The sequence below is a fragment of the Asterias amurensis genome, chromosome 6, assembly GCF_032118995.1.
Source record: "Asterias amurensis chromosome 6, ASM3211899v1".
Taxonomy (NCBI): Eukaryota; Metazoa; Echinodermata; class Asteroidea; order Forcipulatida; family Asteriidae; genus Asterias; species Asterias amurensis.
Window position 1 is genome coordinate 4,771,747 of NC_092653.1, and position 25,858 is coordinate 4,797,604.

Here is a 25,858-nt window from a genome sequence, read left to right on the forward strand (position 1 = left end):
GCAAGGCTTACCCCGCCCTTATGATTTAATCCGAGTTCAGCAAATTTTGAATAAAAAATGCAAGGCATACCCCTTGTGATTTGATTTGATTTCAGCAAATTTTGAAAAAATTGCAAGGTTTACCCCTTGTGATTATCTTACTTTTCAGCTAATTTTTGACAAAAATGCTTGTGTTTTTATCTGATTCCAGCTAATTTGGGACAAAAATGCAAGGTTTACCCCCTGTGAATTCATCTGATTTCAGCCAATTCTGGACAAAAATGCAGGGCTTACCCCTTGTGATTTTATTTGATATCAGCAAATTTGTGAAAAAATTGCAAGGTTTACCCCTTGTGATTTTATTTGATATCAGCAAATTTGTGAAATAATTGCAAGGTTTACCCCTTGTGATTTTATTACTTTTGTGTATACAAGTGAATGGAAAACTACACAACCATACACAAGTCAATGGGAAACTACACAACCATACACAAGTCAATGGGAAACTACACAACCATACACAAGTCAATGGGAAACTACACAACGAGATACCAGTTAATGGGAAACTACACAACCATACACAAGTCAATGGGAAACTACACAACCATACACAAGTCAATAGGAAACTACACAACCACACACAAGTCAACGGGAAACTACACAACAATACACCAGTCAATGTGAAATTACACAACCACAAACAAGTCAATGGGAAACTACACAACCATACACAAGTCAATGGGAAACTACACTACCACACACAAGTCAATGGGAAACTACACAACCATACACAAGTCAATGGGAAACTATACAACCATACACAAGTCAATTGGAAACTACACAACCATACACAAGTCAACGGGAAACTACACAACCATACACATGTCAATGAGAAATTACACAACCATACACATGTCAATGGGAAACTACACAACAATACACCAGTCAATGGGAAACTATACAACCATACACAAGTCAATGGGAAATTACACAACCATACACAAGTCAATGGGAAACTACACAACCATACACAAGTCAATGGGAAACTACACAACCGTGACGAAGCTCCGCTGGCCCCCACGAGCCACCGCTCCGACTAGTGTAACGCTCATGGGGGACGGACAAGTCAAGTGGAAACTACACAACCATACACATGTCAATGGGAAACTACACAACCATACACAAGTCAATGGGAAACTACACAACCATACACAAGTCAAGCGGAAACTACACAACCATACACATGTCAATGGGAAACTACACAACCATACACAAGTCAAGTGGAAACTACACAACCATACACATGTCAATGGGTAACTACACAACCATACCAATGTCAATGGGAAAATACACAACCATACACATGTCAATGGGAAACTACACAACCATACACAAGTCAAGTGGAAACTACACAACCATACACAACCATACACATGTCAATGGGAACCTACACAACCATACACAAGTCAATGGGATACTTCACAACCATACACAAGTCAATGGGAAACTACACAACCATACACAAGTCAAGTGGAAACTACACAACCATACACATGTCAATGGGAAACTACACAACCATACACAAGTCAATGGGATACTTCACAACCATACACAAGTCAATGGGAAACTACACAACCATACACAAGTCAATGGGAAACTACACAACCATACACAACCATACACATGTCAATGGGAACCTACACAACCATACACAAGTCAATGGGAAACTACACAACCATACACATGTCAATGGGAAACTACACAACCATACACAAGTCAAGTGGAAACTACACAACCATACACATGTCAATGGGAAACTACACAACCATACACAAGTCAATGGGATACTTCACAACCATACACAAGTCAATGGGAAACTACACAACCATACACAAGTCAATGGGATACTTCACAACCATACACAAGTCAATGGGAAACTACACTACCACACACAAGTCAATGGGAAACTACACAACCATACACATGTCAATGGGAAACTACACAACCATACACAAGTCAATGGGAAACTACACAACCATACACAAGTCAATGGGAAACTACACAACCATACACAAGTCAAGGGGAATTGACACAACCATACACCAGTCAATGGGAAACTATACAACCATACACAAGTCAATGGGAATTGACACAACCATACACCAGTCAATGGGAAACTACACAACCATACACAAGTCAATGGGAAACTACACAACCATACACATGTCAATGGGAAACTACACAACCATACACAAGTCAAGGGGAAACTACACAACCATACACCAGTCAATGGGAAACTACACAACCATACACAAGTCAATTGGAAACTATACAACCATACACAAGTCAATGGGAAACTACACAACGAGATACCAGTTAATGGGAAACTACACAACCATACACCAGTCAATGGGAAACTACACAACCATACACAAGTCAAGGGGATACTTCACAACCATACACCAGTCAATGGGAAACTACACAACCATACACAAGTCAAGGGGAATTGACACAACCATACACCAGTCAATGGGAAACTATACAACCATACACAAGTCAATGGGAATTGACACAACCATACACCAGTCAATGGGAAACTACACAACCATACACAAGTCAATGGGAAACTACACAACCATACACAAGTCAATGGGAATATACACAACCATACACAATTCCCCCCCCCTCCCCGAAAAAAAATTGCCAGTTTTAGAAGGCCTTTCAAAATCGCCGCCCGACTTTTTATTATTTCTTGGGTTTTTTTCTTTAATAAAAAAAATCAGAAATTTAATTGTGGACAAAAAAGTGTTCCAAAATGCATCAAAAACCTCTTCAGAATGATTAAAACTAACATGAGGTACACAGAATATGTTATTGGTTAATGTGGATTGTGTCAGATTATTTCCTTCCAAACTAAAAAAAATAATTGTTATGTCTTCGCTAGTGGAGCGCATTTAACGAGTTTGCTAAAACGAATCGGGAAAAACTTGTGCGTTTTGCGCTCTGCCGAATTTTAGTTGCACCTGCTGGAAGAGCAAAAGCATGCGCAATCTGCAAATTTGTGCTCTGTTTGTACAAAGTTTGTACCAAAAAATGATGATTCTGATAAACTGCGTGCAATCTGAAGATTGTGCAAACATTGTAGATTGCGTTTTTGGTACACACAAGCGCGATTTAGCAATGCATGGCAATAATTTTAATTTTTTTTCCGGTCTAGCCCTAATGCGTGAGAAAATGGTTGCTGTGCGTGTGAGCTTGAGACAGAGCCCAAATGCGTGAGTCTCACGCCTAATGTGTGAGACTTGGTAGGTCGGCAAATTTTGGAGAAAAGTGTGAGGCTTACCCTTTGGTGATTTTGTCTGATTTCAACTAAATTGGACAAAAGTGCGAGGATACTCACAAATTTTATTAGTCTCACGAATGCTTTATTCACCAAAAATACCTACGTGATATCTTACACTGTGCCTTTCTAGGGTGTGAAATAGAACAATCATATTTACAAAAAATATTTACATTTTTTATAAAATATATGAGAACTAAGACTTAACCTCTTCATTTGATGGATTATCAACCACTAATTTCTATATATTTTCTGGTCAAAATATCTAAGATAGATTGCATTAAGAAGGGAACAAATATTTTGGGGGCATACTGTATTTTTATTCCACCTTTCAGTCTTGACAGAAACTAACCCTTTTTAAGATTTCAAATATTTGTTGACAACAATGCAAGGCTTACTATAAAATATCAACCCATTTTTGACTAAAAAATGCAAGGCTTACCCCTAGTGACTTTTTCAAATTCTCACTTTATTCCACACTTGTCTCTGTTGCACAGAAAAATAAAATATTGCTTTGCAGAAACAGGTACCGGCCAAAATGCAATATAGTTTACATTGTTGCAACTGGTACCACACTATTTTTTTGCTGAGCAAAGAAATTTGCAAAAGAAAATTCTGCTCCAACAGCTTTATGAAATTTGGCCCTTCCTTGGCATAACAACCCAATTTGATTTTTTTTTTTTTTTAAGTATAAGATCATTTCATGATCAATTGAAGGTGCTTTTCACATTTTTAAGTTTCTATGGTATACTACATGTATGGATGGATGTGAACACAACAAACATGTCTCATCTTGGCTTCTTTTTACACTTTCATCCCGTTTAAAGACACCAGCATTTCTCAGCGCTTGTTTTTCTCAATATGAATTTTTTCGAGTTAAGCCTGGTTGATACTTCCTGCAAAGGCAAATTTTGAAGTCACAAACGAATAATTCGCATCTGTTGAAATGTGCAGCAAAAACAGGACTGTGACGTCAAAATTCATTTTGCATTGGCAGGAAGAATGAACCGGGCCTGCTTCTGTCTAGAATCTTTGTCATCACTTAGCACTAATAATTTGTTACTTCTTGCTGCTTAGCAGACCACTAAGCATTTAATCTCCTACTACGTCTGACCTCCAGCCTCACTCTTCCCTCCATCCTCTTCCGGTGGTTTCTGAACTTCTTTGGGTTTAGGAATGGAATCTCTCGCCGTCAGCCACCGATGAAGATCAACCTGGAGATGCAATTACAAAGACATGAGTCTAAGGGCCTTGTCACATGGGGCAACTTTTACAGGCAGAAAAAAACTACCGCAGTGCATGCTGCGAGACCACTTTGGAAGCACTGGATACATTTTTCAAGGAATATTTTACCATCACCAAGAAAACAAATTCAAACTAGAATCCCTTTTCTTCTTTGAGGTTGCCAGTAAATTGCCTCGGACATTCAAAATCAGCACAAAGATATCCAGTGATAGTTGGCCAATAATTTGTATCTGTTAACTTGTATTGGTAAAATTTATAACCAAATATTTGTTTATAGTTATTTATAAAAATCACCAACATGTTCTTGTACAACAAATTTAGTTTCAATACATGAAATTAAACAATAAACAGACACTTTAAACACTGTACTGAGAGGGGGGGTGGGGTGGAGTTATGCGAGTTAGAATCTGGTCACCGGAGTAATATGGCTCTGGATTATTTTTTACACAGGACTTGGGGAAAGTACTGATTTTTAGGGCGGAGTCTAACTTCAAATGATAGGGATGGGGATATTGAAATGGCTTACTGTAATGGGGGACAGGGATAATACAACAAAGCAGAATTTTACCTGGAGATGTACGGTGAGGGGAGGGGGCGGAGTCTGTACATCCTCATCCTCGCTGAGCTGCGATTCGGACCTCTTCATCTTGGAATCTTTCTTATCGGGTTTGCCAGTTTTCTTGCCTGAAGGGTAAAATTGAGAAAGTTTAAAACAATCGTCACCACCTTAGTGCACAAATCTGAAGTATTTCTGTGAGAGCAGTTTTTTCGTAATGACACCCACTCCACAGCCTGACCGTCTGATGTAACACTTTGAGGCGCGTGATTTATACGCCAGAAACCTGCCTTGAGTCTACATCAGGATCCTTCCAAACACACCTTTGACCTCCAACTCATTCCACTAGGCATGCAGGACGTTGCTTTCTGCGTTACAAGGACGTGTTCAGAAGGAGACTCAAGAGGACATCCTCCCTTTCCACCTAGTGTAACCTAGACTTGACTCAAGTCCCAATCCCGTGCCATCCCCAGGAAACTACTGTTTTGTGATGCTCTGCACTCCAATAACAATGTGCAGAGTAAGAAACGACCTCGTCAAGTCCCATTCTCGGGACCACATTTTGACGGCGAGCGCGCACTGTACTGTATGCTATGGATTGTTTTATAGTAAGTTGAGGTAATAGCTTAGGGACCTCTCACACGAGAATGGGACTTGAATCAAGTCTAAGTGTAACCTGGCATCAGACAGAATAACCTGGAGAGCCTACACAACGAAAGCCTGCACCAATTATGACACCGAACGGAGACTAAAGGACCTTGAGAGGAGAGCTCGTAGCTACTTCAAGATTTGGCGATGAATGCCCGTGTCGGGCAATGGCCACTACTACTACATTTCACATGGAGATTCAAAGTCAAATCTATAGACCAATCCGACGAAACAAAATTGGTAGCGGTCTCTATTAAAAAATTACCAACTGCGGTGTCTTTTTGTGCACAAACTAGGCATTGAAGACACCGCAGTGGTGCGCAGTGCTCAATAACTGTGTGCCCGTTGCGCGCCTGGATTTGTCTATATATACATGTATCCACACAAACATCATGCATGCTGCATGCAGATGACCGAAAAGGCAGCTGACCAATCAAACATCACCTCAGACCAATCAAAGCACAGATACAGAAAGCTTATGTCACTGCACCTTTTATCCGATGAAATTATTGTATCCAATGAAATCACTGGTTCTGTAGAACCAGTGCCTGTCTTTATCCTTGCCCATAAAGACAGGGGACCAGTCAAGCTACTTCACTCTGTCTGCTTAATGTCACTTATGGCTGCTTTGCCTTTTGTTGGTTATGTTGGGAAAGATTCAGAAAATGTTCTTTTAATTATTTATACCTACCCTTGTCTTTGTCTTTATCTTTTACTTCTTTTCCTTTCTTGGCCTTTGAGGTGTCTCCACTTTCCTTTTTCTTCTTTTTGTCCTACAAATAAAAAAAGTAACAATTACTCTTTAGTTTTTCATAACTCAATTACAGATTAAATGAGAGCTGTCATGAAAAAGGGAATATGTACACACATTCCAGCATTTCATAATCAAACTCCCAATTTTATTTTTTGGATGGCCTGAAAAACTGTTGGACATTCTTGAAGACACCCTATTTATTTGGGCAAGTAAATGCTTTGTACACTATATACAAAAATATAACATCTGAATACCAGTGTTGTGACTACGGTAAACTGGCTGGTCGACACTAACCAGTTCTTTAAATAAACATGACTAGCACTCATGCAATGTTAAAGCATTGCCAACCAGTACTTTTTTGCCGACAGTGTAAAAAACAATCTGTGATCTATCTAGGTTTTTGATAACCGAGATAATAATACAACACAATGATCTTTATTAGATCCCAAAAAGGGTAATTCAAATGCTCGCATAATCGAGTTATAACCTTCAGTGATATGTATTTTTCTTACCTTCTTAGACTCTGAGCCCTCCTCTTTCTTCTGCTCCTCCTCCTCCTCCCCTACCAACAGCGATCCTCCTACACACCTACATGTCTCCTCAGTGCTATACTCCCCATCAATGAAGCTAGATAACTCCACAGTGTACAGACCTAGAACCGTCACCTCTGGAGGCGAGTGGATCAATTCTATCTCCGGTTCCTTCTTCTTCTTCCCCTTTCCACCTCCGGGTTTTTCCTGGATAGATACATGAGGTGAGTTAATAATTTTAGTTTGGGTTTGAACAAAGAAAACATTACTGGAGCGGGATTTGAACCAATGACCTCCAGAGGGTGCCAGTCAGAAGCCATATGATCATTAAATGGCTGTATGGCTTTCGACTGGCACAAAATAACAAAGTTGTTGACAAAATAGGGAGACCGCCAACATAGAGATATAGACAGCTCAGTTGGAAGAGCGCCGGCACAATAATCCGGAGGTCGTTGGTTCATAACCCCAATTTATTATTGTTATTGTTACTATGATGGAAAGAGGTCCTTAAAGATAGTGGACACTATTGGTAATTTCTCAAAATAAGTATTAGCATAAAACCTCACTTGGTAAATAGTAATGGGGAGAGATAACCTTCTGTTTTATTGCAATATACCTTGAAACATTAAAAAATCACTGGGGTGCGTTTTGGCGGTCGTGACCAACAACAGTTTCGGATGAAATTGCCATTGGTTAACCACTGCCCAATGACCGAACACACCCCGAGATTTGAGTTCCTCTTACCTTGGGTTTCTCTTTCTCGTTTTTACTATCCTTCCCGGTTTTGGCTGACTTGGCATGTCCCCCTCCTCCTCCTCCTGCTCCCTTCTCTCCCTTCTTGCCTGCCTCGCTGGCCTTCTCTTCACCCTCCTCTGCTGGTACGGACAGCACCTGATAAAAACAATCGTATAATGGTCAGTGAATAAGAGAAGACATCAAATGCAGCAATAACACTGACTCTTGAATAAAGTAGCAAACTTTTGTTGAAAACAGGGGGCCCAAGATCAGGGAAGAATGCAAAATTAACTAGGCAGTAATGCAGGGATAGCCTTAGAGGGTTGTTTAAAGCCATTGGACACTTTCGGTAAACAGTATTGTCCAAGGCCCACACTTCGTGTATCACAACTTATATATAAAATAACAAACCTGTGAAAATTTAGGCTCAATCGGACGTCGGAGTCGGGAGAAAATAACGGGAAAACCCACCCTTGTATCCGCACGTTTCGCAGTGTCATGAAATGTGTTTAAAATAAATCCGTAATTCTCGATATCGAGAATTGATATTGCTTTACTGTTCTTAAAAAGTAAAAGCATTTCATGGAATAATATTTCAAGAGAAGTCTTTCACCACTACCTTCTGTAAACCCTGTAAGTTATTCGGAAATCTGTGAACGTTTTTTTCTGTACCGAAAGGGTCCAATGGCTTTAAGGTTTTCCATGGTTTACCATCTGCAAGCTTTCAGCAACTCCTCAAGCTATATCTGAAAAGATAGCTTTGGCTATGGCTAAAGCTAGATCGCTGAATGGAAAATTCCAATTCTTCTGCTGCATACTGCTGCATGTAACTTTAAAGGCAGTGGACACTTATGGTAATTACTCCAAATAATTATTGGCATAAAACCTTACTTGGAAACGAGTAATGGGGAGAGGTTGATGGTATAAAACATTGTGAGAAACAGCTACCTCTGAAGTGACCTAGTTTTGGAGAAAGAAGTAATTTTCCACGAATTTTATTTCGAGACCTCAAGTTTAGAACTTGAGGTCTCGAAATCAAGCATCTGAAAGCACACAACTTCGTGTGACAAGGGTGTTTTTTCTTTCATAGTTATCTCGCAACTCCGATGACCGATTGAGCTCAAACTTTCACAGGTTTGTTATTTTAGGCATTTGTTGAGATACACCAAGTGAGAAGACTGCTGTTCGACAATTACCAATAGTGTCCAGTGTCTTTAAGTACTATTTTGTGAGATACATTTGTGGAACATTACAAACAACACAAAGTGGGGAATTCTGTGGCTAAACGCTCCTTCAAATTGGTCCTAGATGATCACTTAGAGCAAGTACAAGACATGAATATTGATCAGATATTGGTATGAGTAAGTCTTGCACCTTGTCTTCTTTTACAGTGATTGCCATTCCCCTCTTCAAAAACTCCTTCAGCGCAGGCAAATCATCGATGACCAACTCGTGCTCCCAGGTGAATTCCAGGCCCTCCTCAGACCATTGCAACCCCTCTGTTCGGTATGGAACTAGCTTTAATGGAGGCAGTGGTGAACCTGAGTGGTCTGTACCATTACTGGCTGAGGGGGGTGGCTGCTGATCTGATTGGTCTTCATCATCGGCTTCTGTGAAAAATGTTCCCTCTGTGACAGGTCCATCTTAGGAGGGAAGATTTAGAAATATTAGCATGAAGGTTTTGCTGTTTTAGGCCTTCCATCTTCAGGAAAGATTGGCGGTTTTTAAAAATAGTTATTGTTTTTAAAGTACCTACATGTATTTACCTTGGTTTGTGACTGGTTCTGCAGTATTGATGCACTGTTCATCACTATCCGTTTGCTCAACAACATCGTCTGAACTTGGTAGCTGAGGCTAAAAAACAATAAGGGAGTGAGTTAGTCAAGTGTACCAAATTCTGCACTAAGACTCGTCACCAGGGCCCAATTTCATAGAGCTGCTAAGCAGGAAAAAATTGCTTAGCATGACATTTATTCCTTGATAAAAACAAGGTTACCAACAAAATTTCCAGTTGCATATTCCTTGTTATTGGTTTTCAGCTGTTGTTTGCTTATCCTGAAAATCACTTGGAATTTTGGTTGGTAATCCTGTTTTTATCAAGACAAAAATTTAATGCTAAGCAAATTTTTGTGCTTAGCAGCTCTATGAAATTGGGCCCAGATTCGGGATTCCATCAGACTCAGTACATAAAATTACAATTTTTTTTTTGGTGGGGGAAGGGGGAGATTCTCAGGTTGGCTCGGTGGTTTCTTTCCCTGCCTTTCACCTCTGTGGACCCCGGTTCGAATCCCACCTCAGACTCGGAGCATTGCATGTGGATTGGGTTTTCAGTCCCTACATGATAGAATGGGTTTTTCCCCATTGGGGTTTTCCTTCCACATCTAAAATCTTTCCATTTCTTCTTGTTTTCTATTCATCCTATTGGAGCTAATTGTGCTATTGGATGTGTCATCAAATAAACAAATGAATTAATACAAATAAAACACTTACCCCCGAATCCTTCTCCAAGTCCCCTGTCTCTTTATCAGTCAAGAGCGATGCGACATCTTTGCTTTGAGCTGTCAAAACCCTAGCCTGGAAATCCTCCAGGAACATGCACTCTACATAGTAGGTACGCGTAACAATGGGAAACTCAGGCTGTTCCTCGGTGGCCTGCGGGACAGTAAAAGATGCCATCTGGAAATTTATTTGTTTTTGACGTTCGTTGAGGTCTCATTTAAAATCCGCTATGAATTAGTATAAAATAACGTGAAACTTCTAAAGGCAGTGGACACTATTGGTAATTACTCAAAATAATTGTTAGCATCAAAACTTATTTGGTAATGAGATATGGAGTGCCGTTGATAGTATAAAAACAATGTGAGAAACTCCCTCTGAAGTAACATAGTTTTGAGAAATAGGTAATTTCTCACTCAAATAATAAAAATTTCAGGTCCTACATGCCTATTTGATGCATCTTGAGGCACACAAATGTTTGCAGCAAGAGTCTTTTCTCTCTCACTGTTTTCTTGCAACTTCTTTGACCGATTGAGCCCATATTTTCACAGGTTTGTTATTTAATGCATATGTTGGGATACACCAAGTGGTCTTTGACAATTCCCAAAAGTGTCCAGTGCCTTTATCCCCATAAATGTAAGCCTAAAAAAGTTCCCCTTACCTGAAGTTCCGGGGGCATTGGAATACCTGTCACCATGCCAACCTTGACAGTAACCTTTGCCTCGTCTAAAATAAATTCTGTCAAAACAAAAAGAATATTAATAATTTGGGGGGCTAATCATCCTTACTCGCAGCTAAGAGCTGAGTTCGAGAAGCAGGCATGCATGGGCGCATTCAGCTGCCAGCCACATCAACCCATTATGACCACGGAGCACAGCCAAGATAGAAAGTGTTTGATTTTTCCCGAGGGAGGAAAACCGGATAGTCTGGAAAACCCTCGTGGCACAGCAGAGAACCAACGCACAACTCAACTCACATATGTTAAAAAATTTAAAAAATGTATATATTTTTTTAACCCACACCGAAGTGGCTATTGATTTTTGCGGTGCCCACTGCTGATATAGGGCTAGCTTGGTGGTCTAGGCAAAAGTCATGGGTTTAAATCCCATAGCATACTGAGCATACAGTGCTTAACAGATATCACTGTAGGGTTAACAACAAAATAATCATCTCATTGTTACCAATGAGTTTCTGAAGCTCAACTGACCAACCCTTTTTGTTTTGCTGGAAGAATGTTTATACACCCCCACGAGAGGATGTTACATACATACTTACATACACTGGGCTTTTATATAGCGTCATTTCATTAAGACATCATCTTTTCTTTGCAGTGGTCGAGGTTAAAGCCTTGAAGGGCGCTGCCGGGCAGGCCCACCCAGAACTGACAAATTTTGCACCGCACTCAGGGGAAAATTCACTGTACCGCCCAGAGACAGATTTCAACAAGATTGCACTTCAGCAACGATGACCCCATAAATAAATGTGAATAACTTTGTTGTCCCGCTCGCCCTTGGTGGACTTAAACAAATTGGATTAATAGCTCCTAACCACTTAAGTTGATCCAGCTACAACCCCGACAGTGGTCTGTGTACTTTGGAACAATGGACAGCTATTTTGTGACAAAATTCAATCCACGTTTGTACTTATAAACTTGTTTTTTTAACTTACGATTTTTCTAAAAATAGTTGGGGAGAATCGCAAGAAGAATATTTCTACATTCTAACAAGAGACGTGTCTTAATCTTTACAGTGGTCTGTGCGCAATGAAGTATTGTTAAAGCCAGCGTGAGAAAGCTCTCTTTCCAGAGATTGGACCGGAAGTATGGACTATACATAGACTGTTGTCTTCGCGCCAGCGGGAAAATTGTTGGCCAGCAGCCAAGGCAAGAGCCAAGATAACCGACTCTTTGCATTGTGTTGTGTATGATTAAGTTGTGATAGAGAGACCAGCAGCTCAGTTCAGTGAGTGAGCATTGAACAAGTTGTTCTCAAAGAATAAATAAATCAGTGTGTTTCATATTGAACGGAATTTGATTTCATTTCTTTTCTGTCTTCGTTTGGCTGCAGAGCAAACAAGGACCCGTTGGCAGTACGTTACAGTATTTTCTTACATTCTTGTCCACTATTCTGAGCGACTTGAAGTGATCCAGAATAAATTGATTGCTGATGAGCCAGGGACTCTTAACAGCGATGTCTCGTAGCTGTTTGGCTTCTGAACTCCAGCTGTAGTCGACGCTGTACGGAGAGAAAGTGGAGGAGATCAACTCCTCGAGGGTCTCCTCTTGCTCTTTATGTGCTCCGACATCTACAAGAACACAAAAGGATAAGTATTTCCATGCCTGGTGAAAAGTCCCCAACATTCAAAACAATCATTAACGATGCTATGTCAGATTTTTGGCCGATTTGACCCAAAAAGTTTGATTTAAAATTCAATAGGTATTTTAAAAGGGGTCGAGAAAGTTACAAGCTTTCATTTGAGCCATTGCTCGAAAAAGTTCGCCAATTATTAGTAGCAGTGAAATAAAGTGCTCAGAATTAGTTTTTGTCGGGGTCCCGACAATATATCACGTGACCAATTCTAATGTGTTTTATAAGAAATGTTTTAAATTTTTGTCATGGTTCCTGTCCATTAAAAGTAAAAGTTAAACTTTTTTTTCGTTAGAGCGGGTGATACTCTTTGAAATACCATTCACTCAAACAAATATATTTTTTGTTTGAGGCCAAAAATCTGACACAGCAACTTTAACATGAACAGCACATAAAAGGTGACGAATTACAAACTAACTTATTACCAGGCATGTGAGTGGACCCTTAAAAAAAGAGCTGCAAACACTACATCGTGTAACGACAAGTGAGCGCGCGTCACGCATTACGCTGCTAACATTGGGGCACCCGATTAATCGAATGCTTAACTCACATTATTGTAGTTGTACATTATTGTTGCGAAGCTTATAAGGCATGCCAAGCCTATATAAGGGTGGGATTTAAAAAAGAAAAAAAAAAGAAAGACAAAATCGACCTGATAAAGAAAAATCCGGAGATCGTTGGTTCAAATCCCACTCTAGTCCATTCTTTGTTCAACCCCAAAACTCATTCCAAAATTTACCCAGTTTCCCTTGTGGTTTACATTGATATCTGAAACAAAAAGTCGCATCCCCTTAAGGAGATCCCCTAGCTGCCGCTTCCTAGGTTGTATCGTTATTTGGGTGTGATCCCTGGCTACACGGCAGTTAACGGTTGTATGGCTTCTGACTGGCACCCCCGAACAAAGATATTGAAAAATAGGGACACCGCCAATATAGGGCTAGATAGCTCAGTTGGTAGAGCGCCGGCACGTTAATCCGGAGGTCGTTGGTTCGAATCCCACTCAAGTCAATTCTTTGTTCAACCCCAAAAAATCATTTCAAAATTTACCCAGTCAGTTTCCCTTGTGGTTTATATTGATAAAGAAAAAAGCGGATATCCGCTTTCAAGCGGAGATTTGACAGGACTGTATTACAAACCTTTCAGCGTTGTAGTGAAACGTGATTCTGGTAGACTCTTGTCACTCAAGGTGCGCTGAAAACAAATAAACGAAATCCCAGTAATAATCCAGGTTGAAAGTAAAATTAAAACAACCTGCCACTGCTTTACTCCTATAACTATGAGGTTCGTTCTGCTATCGTCTAGCGGAATGAACCTCATAGTTCTAGGAGTACCACTGATGAGTGCTACGTGTATAAGAAGCCACTATTATTATGATTTGTTTTATTAATGACACCATAATATTTAGTACATTTTCTAAATATGATTTCCTAAAGAATTTGTGTCTGGGTTACTAGAAATATCAAAGAATTAGTCATTATAAGTGTGTATTTGAAATTAGCAAGATTTACTCCTAGAAGTTAGAACTACATTTGACTAAAAAAAACCCAGACTTTTCCACTTTCAAGTTTCATTCATGGAGATGATGATGATACTTGATAGCGAAACGAACCTTGTATCAACTAGAAGGAGTAAGCCAACAGAATTAGCTGTAGATCATATAGAGGCTACGTTTATGGTGTTTACTTCGGAACCATGGAAGAAGATGCTTGACAGTGATAGACCCAGTAACTGGGGCGCTGTAGTCCTTTTTTGAAATTTGAGTACACCGCCCCAGATACTCAACTGGGTCTAGCTAGGTGCTTGCTCTGTGCACTTGGATTTGAACTATAAACACCTACCACCATTGGTATTTTATTTCAGAGCCAAGAAGTAGAACAATGCTGTACTGTAGTTTTCTTTTCACTGACAGTGATACTGTACTGACATGACTGACTACTGTCCTGTTACTTTCGTTATTTTTCTCATGTTGAAATAGCCTAATATGCATGTTAAACCATGGAGGTAGGATTAGACTACCTCCATGGTTAAACCATATAGTCTAGAGCAATCATGGCAATTATTAATTAAACATATCAGCGAATCAGTATCCTGCCACCACTTGTTCACTCATTTTTACAAAAAACGGAACATCTCATGTGAGTGAATTAGATACTATTTTACTTATATCAAAATGCAAAAGTTGTGGCAGGAACTTTTCCTGTTCGACATTCACATACCCAAGATCCTCGTCCGCAGGGAAATTCTGTAAGACATAATGTTCTAAGTTGCCTCTCAAACGCAGTGAAAGCGTCGATTCCAATAGCTACCGGCATGATTGCTTCATTATGCTGTCTAGCTCATATAAAAAATTAAAATATGACAGCGTGCCAATAATTTTGTAACATTCACACCACACTTTCTGTCAAGTTTCGGCTAGCTGTTTTTACTCCTTCACTAGCTGCTCTAAAAATTATCTTCATCGCTTGTGTTGTTTAGCAACGTACTACTGCCCTCTATTGTCAAAACTGAACCAGGTTAATCGTAAGTTTGGGGCGGGGCGTGAACGGAGGCTGGAGGGGGGAGTTTAGACAACAGAGTGTGCGGACTGACTGTGAGGGTGTGCATTATAACTAGGCACTGGACCCTTTTGGTAATAATTACTCAAAATAATTGTTAGCTTAAAACTTACTTGGTACATGTTGGGGAATGCAGAGCATCGCGCCTTTCTGGCGCGGCACGGCATTGGGACTCTTGAGTCAAGTTGTTGTTAAGTCTAGTCCGTTTGCCCCCTCCCCACCCCCCCCCCCCCCACACACCACTCAAGCGCCGCAGCCCTGACCACTAATGGCAAACTGTATACAAATTTCTTCTGATAACGCCCTCTTTTGAACAGTTCCCATGGGGACAGTATTCTCCGGCAGACCTGGGACACCGTTGAAAATACTGTCATGCACTGATCATGCTAATAGTAGATTTCGGTGCGTCTAATCACACAGGCTTGAGATTTATTGCACAAATACGTTTGCCATTCGGCAATTTCCATGAGTTCAAAATGTCATGAACTTACAGGAATTCTGACGAACTCCCTAAATATAGCTAGTCTACCAGCAGAGTTAATTCTCAGAAATCAGACTGCATCAAGCAAAATAATCATTACAATACGTTCAAAGGATCATTACAGAATTGTTTTTTTTTTGCTAACAAAACGGTTGCTGGCAGTGTAAGCACCGTATGCAGGCCGACTCCATCATACAAAAAATTGATAAACCTGTAGAGGTTTGATATCGATCGGCCATCTGGGTCACGAGAAAATAATGAAAACCGATTACACATTTTTTTGAGCATGACATCGATTTAATTTTTATTTATTAAAACACTCACTGAGCGATAAACTCCAAACGGGAAATTAGTTTTGTTTAGTTCTCATCAAATTTTGAAATTTCAGACAGAAATATTTCAAGGGATGTTTTCTATCCTTATCACTAGACCGTATTAGTTACAATGTGATCTTAGATGATTTTTCTCGTACCAATTCTGTATAGTTCCTTTAAAGGCACTGGACACTATTGGTAACTACTCAAAAAAACTGTTAGCATAAAAACTTACTTGGTAACGAGCACAGTGTTGATGGTTCATAACATTGTGAGAAACGGCTCCTTTTGAAGTAACGTAGAAATAAGTTATTTTCTCACTAAAATACAACTTGTACGACATGGGTGTTTTTTCCCTTTCAATATTCTCTCCCACAACTTCGACGACCGATTGAGTTCAAATTTTCACAGGTTTGTTATTGTATTGTGATGGTTTTCCCGTGCCCTGTAACTGGTAAACGAGCTGTGACAACATCAGCAGGGTATATTTCGTAAGTGATGGTTAGTTGGTAGGCCCTTGGCTTTTAAAAGGGACATCGAACATTATAATCCAAAATCATGACCAACATGCAAACCAACAAACACTGTGGATTAGATAGCTCAGTTGGTATTGATTTATTTCCTCAAAACCTAAAAAAAAAAAGAAAAAAAAAAGAAGATTTATTTACATCAAATACACAGTATAAGGAAAGTAAACACGTAAATAAAGAAATAGGTTAACCCTGCCACTCGGACGACCCCCAGAACATTGAAAATGTATGAAACAAAAGGATTGTCAGAACGATCGGAGTAGCCGACCGAGAGTGTCAAGATCATCATATTCAAGAAACTGGTTACGAAACAAAACTATTTTGACACCATCAAAAAATAATTACCATAGTTGACGCAGTTAACGTACGAGAGTTAAAGAAGGACATAGCCTAATAATGCAATGAAGCAGCGAAAATTCTTTGTGCAAGCTAAAACTGTTTTTAACTCTATCAATTAAAGTGTTCTTTTAATAAGCAATATCATCGCTGCCTTCGCAGTTTAGAAGGTGAGCATAAAAAAGACCTAGCCTTAGAAGTGCTCTTAAAAATCTGACAATACAAGTTAGAGGTTTTCTCTCTCATATAAAACATAAAATAAATATGCAAACTTCTTACCGACCAAAAGGACCCCAGCAGAGTCCTTCTTCACGAAAGACTCTGCTAGGGTCAAAACGTAATTAATTTAACTATTTGCAAATATTATTATTTATTAAATAAATATATATTGTACAAGAACAACTTCACTCTTCTATAAAAGGTATAATTTAATTCCTGAAGGGATGTACGACCCCCTATATCTCCATTATTTTTTAATATCATAAAGTTTTAAAATGTTATATACTCTCAAATATAAATAATGAAGAAATCGTCAAACGAAACAAACCTTTATAAATTCCTGTTTTTCCCCTCATATATAATAACACAGTTTGAAGAATTATCAACAAATGTTAATAATTACTATTAAAAATTACTATTAAAATATATTAGTTTGAAGAATTTTCAAACGATAATTTAATATGTACCACTGTAAGGTAAAACAATAACTTGTTTTCAAAAAATAATGTCATAATTTAATTTCGGGGTGGTACGTTCCTCTTTATAATAACACTATCTGACTGTTTTCTAAAGATCAGTAATAACTTATCAATGGTATCTTTGTTGTGTTTAAAACATGAAGTGAAGGTAAAAACAAAATGTCAAGCAAACTAAACTAAAAAGCCTAAACAGAAATCCGAATTTCAACAAATATAACTTAAATTGTTGGCAATAAATATAATATTTTAGATAAATAGCTTTTTGAATAAAAAAAATATCTTTAATTTCTTTTAGTATTAACACAAAAACAAACAAAAAACACCAGCGTCAGAATTAACCCCGATTCCGAGTCCAAGGAGGCCTGACCCAACTTCGGGTCAGGCTTGACCCAACTTAGGGTCAGGCTGGTTGACCGGAAACTGGTTTAAAAGGCACTGGACACTATTGGTGATTCCTCAAAAAGTGTTAGCATAAAAACTTACTTGGTAAATGAGCAATGGTGAGCAGTTAATATAACATTGAGAGAAACGGCTCCCTCTGAAGTAACGTATTTTTCTCACTCAAATATGAAAAAACTTTGATGACCAATTGAGTTAAAAATTTCACAGATTTGTTATTTCATGGCATATGTTGGGATATCACATGGTGAGAATACTCGTCTGTGACAACTATCAGAGGTGTTAAGAGCCTTTAAACGGAAACATTTACAGCGTCATTTATCCTGTTAAAGGGATTGTAGGCCTATATACATTTGGGTAACTAGAACCCACAGTTTGTTTCAATCCTAGTTGAATTTATTTTACCATAAAATATTTTGAGATATTGCAAAAAAATCTTGAGCGTATTAAATCCACGCAGGAAGAATAATCTATAACCTGCAATTGGAATACACAATTTCAGAAGCGTTACTATCAGTAACGTTTCTCAGAAAAAAAATTGTTTGAGTAAGGGGCCTACCATCCAAAGCTGCTGTATACTTTTCAAGTAAGTTTTTATTGTCATTTTTGTTTTGAGTCGTTACCAAACGTATACAGACCCTATATTATAGGTTGTCTCTGTCAATTTCGGAAAATGAGAAGCCAATTTAACCACCAAACCATTCTATTTCGCGCGAATTTGAATGCTCAGTTAAATTAGTCATTTCAATTTCGTTTTGAGCCTGGGCAAAAGTAATCATTCGATTGATAAAAATAATATCCAACTTAACATTCAACAAAATTCAAATTCACAAGAGCTTTCCTAGTCAAACCAGTTTTGCTAAATAAGTGTTATGCTAAATTGAACACATTGCCATAGGAATTAGAATGACACAAAACGAAATTGAATGCATTAACTCTGAATTTTGAAACACAGGAAAAACTGGTTTGGCATGGAATTTAAATTGGCTGTACTTTTACAGAAATTTACAGAGAACAAAACTATTTTCACCTACTGCTAGTACTGCGCTGATTTGGTCACATGATGCTTTAAAGGAATTTGTTTTCATTTATAATTTTACAAAAACCGACCTCGCGTCAGAGTTGCCGAGGGTGAGGTTTCCATTTCGTGATACTTTCAGGTAGCTTGACTCTCTGCATGTGTTGTCGTTGAAGTGTCTGAACTGAACACCCGCCATATTGGCTGACATGCTTTCACACCATATTGTAAGATTGTCTGAAGACTGTGGATCAAAGAAATAAGATCAAAATATTGATTGCTTTGGAAAAACTGATTGATTATTTAAAGGTTAAAGACGCTGGACACTATTGGTAATTGTCAAAAGACCAGTCTTCTTACTTGGTGTGTCTCAACATTTATGCATAAAATAACATACCTGTGAAAATTTGAGCTCAAATTGGTCGTCGAAGTTGCGAGATATTAATGAAAGAAAAAAACACCCTTGTCGCACCATGGTCACACGAAGTTGTGTGCTTTCAGATGCTTGATTTCAAGACCTCAAATTCTAAATCTGAGGTGTCGAAATCAAATTCGTCGAAAATGACTTCTCAAGTTTCTCGAAAACTACATTACTTCAGAGGGAGTCGTTTTTCACAATGTTTTATACTATAGCAACCTCTCCCCATTACTCGTTACCAACCTAAAGGTTTTATGCTAATAATTAATTTGAGTAATTACCAATAGTGTCCACTGCCTTTAACAACGTTACAGGCTTTGGGTAGGCCTACTCTTTGTAACACAAAACACAATGTCCACAGATTTACATTTAACAGTTTGATGTAATGATAGTAGTCGTGGGTCGTTTGTTCGAATCCCACCCGAGTAACATGTCTGTGATATTTTTGTTCCCCACAGGACTCGGGAAAGTACTGAGTATAAAGTGCTTACACACATCGATGAGTTTTGAGTATAAAGTGCTTACACACATCGATGAGTTTTGAGTATAAAGTGCTAACACACATCGATGAGTTTTGAGTATAAAGTGCTTACACACATCGATGAGTTTTGAGTATAAAGTGCTTACACACATCGATGAAATTTGAGTATAAAGTGCTAACACACAACGATGAGATTTGAGTATAAAGTGCTTACACACATCGATGAGTTTTGAGTATAAAGTGCTTACACACATCGATGAGTTTTGAGTATAAAGTGCTTACACACATCGATGAGTTTTGAGTATAAAGTGCTAACACACATCGATGAGTTTTGAGTATAAAGTGCTTACACACATCGATGAGTTTTGAGTATAAAGTGCTTACACACATCGATGAGTTTTGAGTATAAAGTGCTAACACACATCGGTGTATGGGCAAAAACCAAAATTTATATTCTTGATCCCTGATGCTAAATTAACATCTTTTATAAGTCTAAAGCTTCCCCTTAAAAAAGGTGCTGTAGTTTTTGAGAAATGAGTAAAACAATGTCACTAAAATAATGTCCGTTTCAATTTTAGCATGTAAAACGTATTTTACCAGATATGGTTACTACGTTTCTTACCCGGTCGTCGTTGGCGAATCTTGTAATTACACCATTTTGGACTCCGATGTAACCATGTGAAGACTTTATTCGGACCTGGATCCGACCAACTGACTCAAACTCTATTGTTGTGTTTTCATCTGAAACAGTAAAAGGTAAAAACAAATTGATAGCAACTGATAATTGAAGACTCAAAGGGAAGGCACACGTTTAATAATTACTTTCAAACTAACGTGGTAACCATTGGAGAGCTGTTGATAGTACAAAACATTGTGGGAAACGACTCCCTCTGAAGTAACGTAGTTTTTTAGAAAGAGGTAATTTCTTACTAAAACAATATAAGACTTCTAGTAGCCAGAAGTCTTTTATTCCAATCTGAAAGGACACAAATTCGTCCAACAAGGGTTTTTTTTCTTTCATCATTTTCTCGCAATTTTGATGACCAATTGAGCTCAAATCTTCACATGTTTGTTATTTTATGCTTATGTTGGGATACACCAAGTGAGAAGACTGGTCTTTGACAATCATCAACGTGTATAAAGTGACTATAAAGGCACTGTAGACACGTTTGGTAATTATCAAAGCCCAGTCAATTCTTATCAACTTTTGCATAAAATAACAATTCTGTGAAAATTTTGACTCAATTGGTCATCGAAGTTGCGAAAGAATAGTGAAAGAAAACAAACACAATGTTTTGTGATTTCAAATGCATAGTAAAAGGCTTCATCTGAAGTCTTTTATTATTTAAGTGAGAAATTAGCCAAAGACTAAAATTCTGGGCCAAATGTCATGGCTCTGCTAACCGCAAAGGCACTGGACACATTTAGTAATTGTCAAAGATCAGAATTGTCACTTGGTGTATCCCATTATACGTACATAAAATAAAAATCAACCCCCAAAATAAAAATAAAAATCTGTTAACATTTGTTGCTGACAATAATGAAAAAACACCACCCTTGTTACACAAATTTGTGTGCTTTCAAATACCTTAAAAAGACTTCAGGCCTGAAGTCGTTTATTATTTAAGTGAGAAATTACCTCTTTCTCAGACACTACGTTACCTCTATATGGAGGGAGCCGTTCCTCACAATGTTTAATACTATAAAAAAAGGTCTACATTGCATGTTCCAAGTAAGTGATATTACAGACAGTGCCCATATCACAGCAATGATATAACTAATAGAGGGACGACGTGCCAATTTGATCACTGAACCTTTGAGACCATAATCATTACCAGAATATAAAATGTTTGATAAACTTCTGCGGAACACTGGTGGTGTATATCTCAATGTCTTAAAAACTATTTTTCTATTCATTATTTGATGTACATTAATTTGCAGATTTTATTTTTCGCGAACGTCTTCTGAAGGAGTTGGTGAAATAACAACGTGAATCATAAGTGTAAAAATGTTGTTTTCCCGTGAAATTAATTTTCTAAAGTCAGTTTTCACGTGAAAATATTAAATCCGAATTCATTTTCCCGTGAAAATAATTACCCAAATGTCTTTTTGCGGGAAAACAAGTGATTGGACAATTATTTTCTCTAGAAACAGATGAAATTAATACTTCTTAGATTTGAATGGGCGAAAACGATCATGTGGCGAAGAAGCCGGCCAATGGCAACATTTTACGCAAAAGTACGTGCGTAACAAATATTTAAAAATACAACAACCCCAGAACATACTTTTTAATTAAACAAAGTATAAAGTTTTACTTACCGGAGTTGGGTGTCACACCTCTAACTTCACGAAGGCTGATGGACAGAACTTTTGTGGATCTGAGATTCAACAGTTTAAATTCATTACAACAATGTGGGTCACGACGGGCCCGCGATGGGTGCTGGAGACTCACTGCTGCCGGTACCTCAGCGTCGCTAGCCGGTGCTTCAAGTGAGTTCTGGCCCGGTCGAAGTTGACTCGACTCCGCAATAGGGTGGCCGATAGAAAAACATACTTGGTCGGCGAAGAACACACAGAGTAAGATCAAACTAATTGTAGACATCTTCCACAACGACAAAGCAATCTTTCCAGAGTTTTCCATTTTGTAAAAAAAATATTTTGTTTTGTCTTTGAACGAAAAATTTGGAGAGATTTTTCAGACTTCGGAGTCAGAATGTTGTTGGTGGAATGCATGAAATCTCGAGACTTTATACAGAATGGATGAATGCCCATCAAGACGTTTTCTGTTCGTTGAAATTACCATGGGGCGTAAACCAAAATTATAAATAAAAGAAATGAGCCACCAGGGGGTAAATTCGACATCGCGGCATCCTGCCCCTTTGAGAAGATTTTTTTCAAAAAAGTTCAGGGATGGTAAAACTAATTACTTATTGCTGCAAAAGTCATCAATCAGATTTGACTGAAAGTTTTCTGAGAAAAAAGGATAATTCAGATTTCGACATCCAGTCAGAAAATTGTTGTATCTCCCTGCATGGATTATCAACATTGTAAAACAAATAATTTATGAAGCTTCACTCTAAAATCTCACTGGTCAAAATTGACCGGTTTCCGAGTGTCGTTGGGACCATTCTGGGTCAGTTTGAACTGGACGCTGTTTAAAAATAACAAAGAAATGGTTCAAACTGACATAGGTCCTTTTCGAATCCACGGCTTCGGTCCGTGGATTCTGCTTCAGGCTCCGTCATCTCGTATGAAGCTCTGAGCACGTACGCAAAGCACGCGCAATATTTGACAAAACAACCGTGGGGCCAAGCTAGCCTGAGCCGAATCCAATGCCGTGGTTTCGAAAAGGGCCATGAGTCTGAGTGACACAATCACACTTTTCTAGATTTCAGGGTCAACTCGACCCGGAACGTCAGGCTCAACGGACTCAGAATCCAGGTAATTTCTCTGACCCGGGAAATTTTTAGAGTGTCACTGCAAGGTGTCAGTTTTTACTTCTCTCAGACAACATTTCCAGCCAACTAAAAACAAATTAATTTTTACAAGCGAACATGTGAGAGAATTGTTGCCTGTTAATTGACCTGTGTGCATCGGCCTTAAGATTTATGACGTCGGGGACCTGGGCCCTATTTCATAAACATGTAAGCACCAAAACTTACTCAGCATATAGAATAGAATTGCTAAGCAGAAACAGAATAAAACTTGGGACCAGCTCTATGATATTAATAAGACCAGTGAGGAAGAAAAAGTGTGTGTGTGTGTGTATAGATCTTGGCTACGGAGGGGAAGAAATTGAAAAACCACCGGCGATCGTGTTGATACATAAAGTCCCATAGGGTTTGACCAGGTTTTTTTTTTTACCTCTGGACCAGCTGGGTCACAACTTTTCGAAGAATCTGGATTTGGTCCTAAACTTTTCAAAGAATCTGGATTTAGTCCTATTGCATTTCCACACATGATTTTAACACTTCGTTAATTTCTCCTTGATTATACTTACCAATGACTGCTTCTATTGTGGGGGGCATTTAGAATAGTACGGGTTGTCGTTGCAGTTCCAAGGGAGAGGCAATGCAACCGGAAGTCGTTCTGGCCGTGTGGTAACTTCGCACTACCACTATAGAATTTCCATCCTTAATTTTTTTTTTTATATATTTATTTCTTAAGAACTCCCTTTTTTAATGGATTAAGAAGAATACAAATTCCTCATTGAAAAGCACTTCAATAGTGGCAAACTTACTTGGTAACGGGCAATAAGAGCTGTTGATAGTACAACACATTGCTACGGCTCCCTCTGACGTAACGCAGTTTTTGAGAAAGAGGTAATTTCTCACCCAAATATTAAAATTTAATAAAGAACTTAAAGACAGTGTACACTATTGGTAATTGTCAAAGATCAGTCTTCTCACTTGGTGTATCTCAACATATATGCATAAAATAACAAACCTGTGAAAATTTGAGCTCGATCGGTCGTCGGAGTTGCAAGATAACTATGAAAGAAAAGAACACCCTTGTCACACGAAGTTGTGTGCGTTTAGAAGGTTGATTTCGAGACCTCAAGTTCTAAACTTGAGGTCTCGAAATCAAATTCGTGGAATATTACTCATTTCTCCAAAACTAGGTCACTTCAGAGGGAGCTGCTTCTCACTCATGTTTTATACCATCAACCTCTCCCCATTACTCGTTACAAAGTAAGGTTTTATGCCAATAATTATTTTGAGTAATTACCAATAGTGTCCACTGCCTTTAAGACCTGAAGCCCTTTTTAGGCATCTGTAAAGCAGACACAAAGGTTTTTTCTTATTTACTTGCAACTCCGATGACTAATATTGAGTCCAGATTTTCACAGACTTGTTATTTTATGCATGTCCCAAGTGAGTATGGTCTGCGACATTACAGAAAGTGTACCATAACCTATTATTTCCGTCAGACGGCCCTATTGTCCGAGCATTTAAAGGAACACGTTGCCTTGGATCGGACGAGTTGGTCTATAAAAAAACGTTTGTAACCGTTTGTTATAAAATGCATATGATTGGAAAGATGTTTTAAAAGTATACTATGATCCACAAAAATTTGCTTCGAAATTGCGTGGTTTTCCTTTTGCTTTGCGAACTAACACGTTCGGCCATTTATGGGAGTCAAAAATTTGACCGTGTTAGTCGACGAAGTAAAAGGAAAACCGTGCAATTTCGAGGCATGTTTGTGTGCGTGTGCGCACACGTTTGCGATATGCGATGTCCCTTCAGGGCCACCATAACAAACGGTTACAAACGCTTTTCACAAGACCAACTCGACCGATCCAAGGCAACGTGTTCCTTTAACATCTTTAAAAGAATCTCAACTACGTCCTTTTGCATTTCCTTACTTAATTCCATTCTGTACTTTACTCTAGTCGAGATTTCTAAAAATATTCTTGATCCGACAAAATCCAAGTAGGCCTTTCTGAAAAGACCCCACACAGCTATCCCGCAGTGATTGACACGAAATGGAAACATTGGGTAAAGCATTCAGAAGTTGTCCTGCCATTTAGGCGGTTTTCATTAAAGGTCTGGACACTATTGGTAATTGTCAAAGATCAGTCTTTTCACTTGGTGTATCTCGATATATGTATAAAATAACCAACCTGTGAAAATTTGAGCTCAATCGGTCGTCGAAGTTGCTAGATAATAATGAAAGAAAAACACCCTTGTCACACGAAGTTGTGTGCTTTCAGATGCTTGCTTTCGAGACCTCAAACTCTTAATCTGAGGTCTCGAAATCAAATTAGTGGAAAATTACTTCTTTCTCGAAAACTACGTTACGTCAGAGGGAGCCGTTTCTCACAGTGTTTTATACCATCAACAACTCGTACCACATAAGGTTTTATGTTTATAGTTATTTTGATAAATAACCAATAGTGTCCACTGCCTTTAAAGACACTGGACACTATTAGTTATTAGTCAATCTGACAGATGTGAGAAATCAATCTACGAGGATATC

At 38.6% G+C, this 25,858-nt stretch overlaps 2 protein-coding genes across 2 annotated transcripts in view; one reads left to right on the plus strand and one right to left on the minus strand.

Annotated features, from left to right (window-relative positions):
- The window catches only part of LOC139938154 (uncharacterized), a 313,018-nt gene that overhangs the window by 55,077 nt on the left and 232,083 nt on the right, over positions 1-25,858 (plus strand). The gene's annotated exons all lie outside the window — the stretch shown is intronic.
- Positions 3,391-15,095, minus strand: LOC139938152 (uncharacterized). Its single transcript, XM_071933532.1, has 13 exons — positions 14,866-15,095; positions 13,786-13,840; positions 12,394-12,587; positions 11,952-11,958; positions 10,945-11,021; positions 10,278-10,439; positions 9,554-9,641; positions 9,162-9,430; positions 7,797-7,943; positions 7,035-7,259; positions 6,460-6,541; positions 5,133-5,248; positions 3,391-4,533 (listed from the first exon to the last, which is right to left on the minus strand). Exons 1-13 carry the CDS (start codon positions 14,959-14,961, stop codon positions 4,423-4,425), a joined length of 1,629 nt encoding a protein of 542 aa, XP_071789633.1. The 5' UTR covers positions 14,962-15,095; the 3' UTR covers positions 3,391-4,422.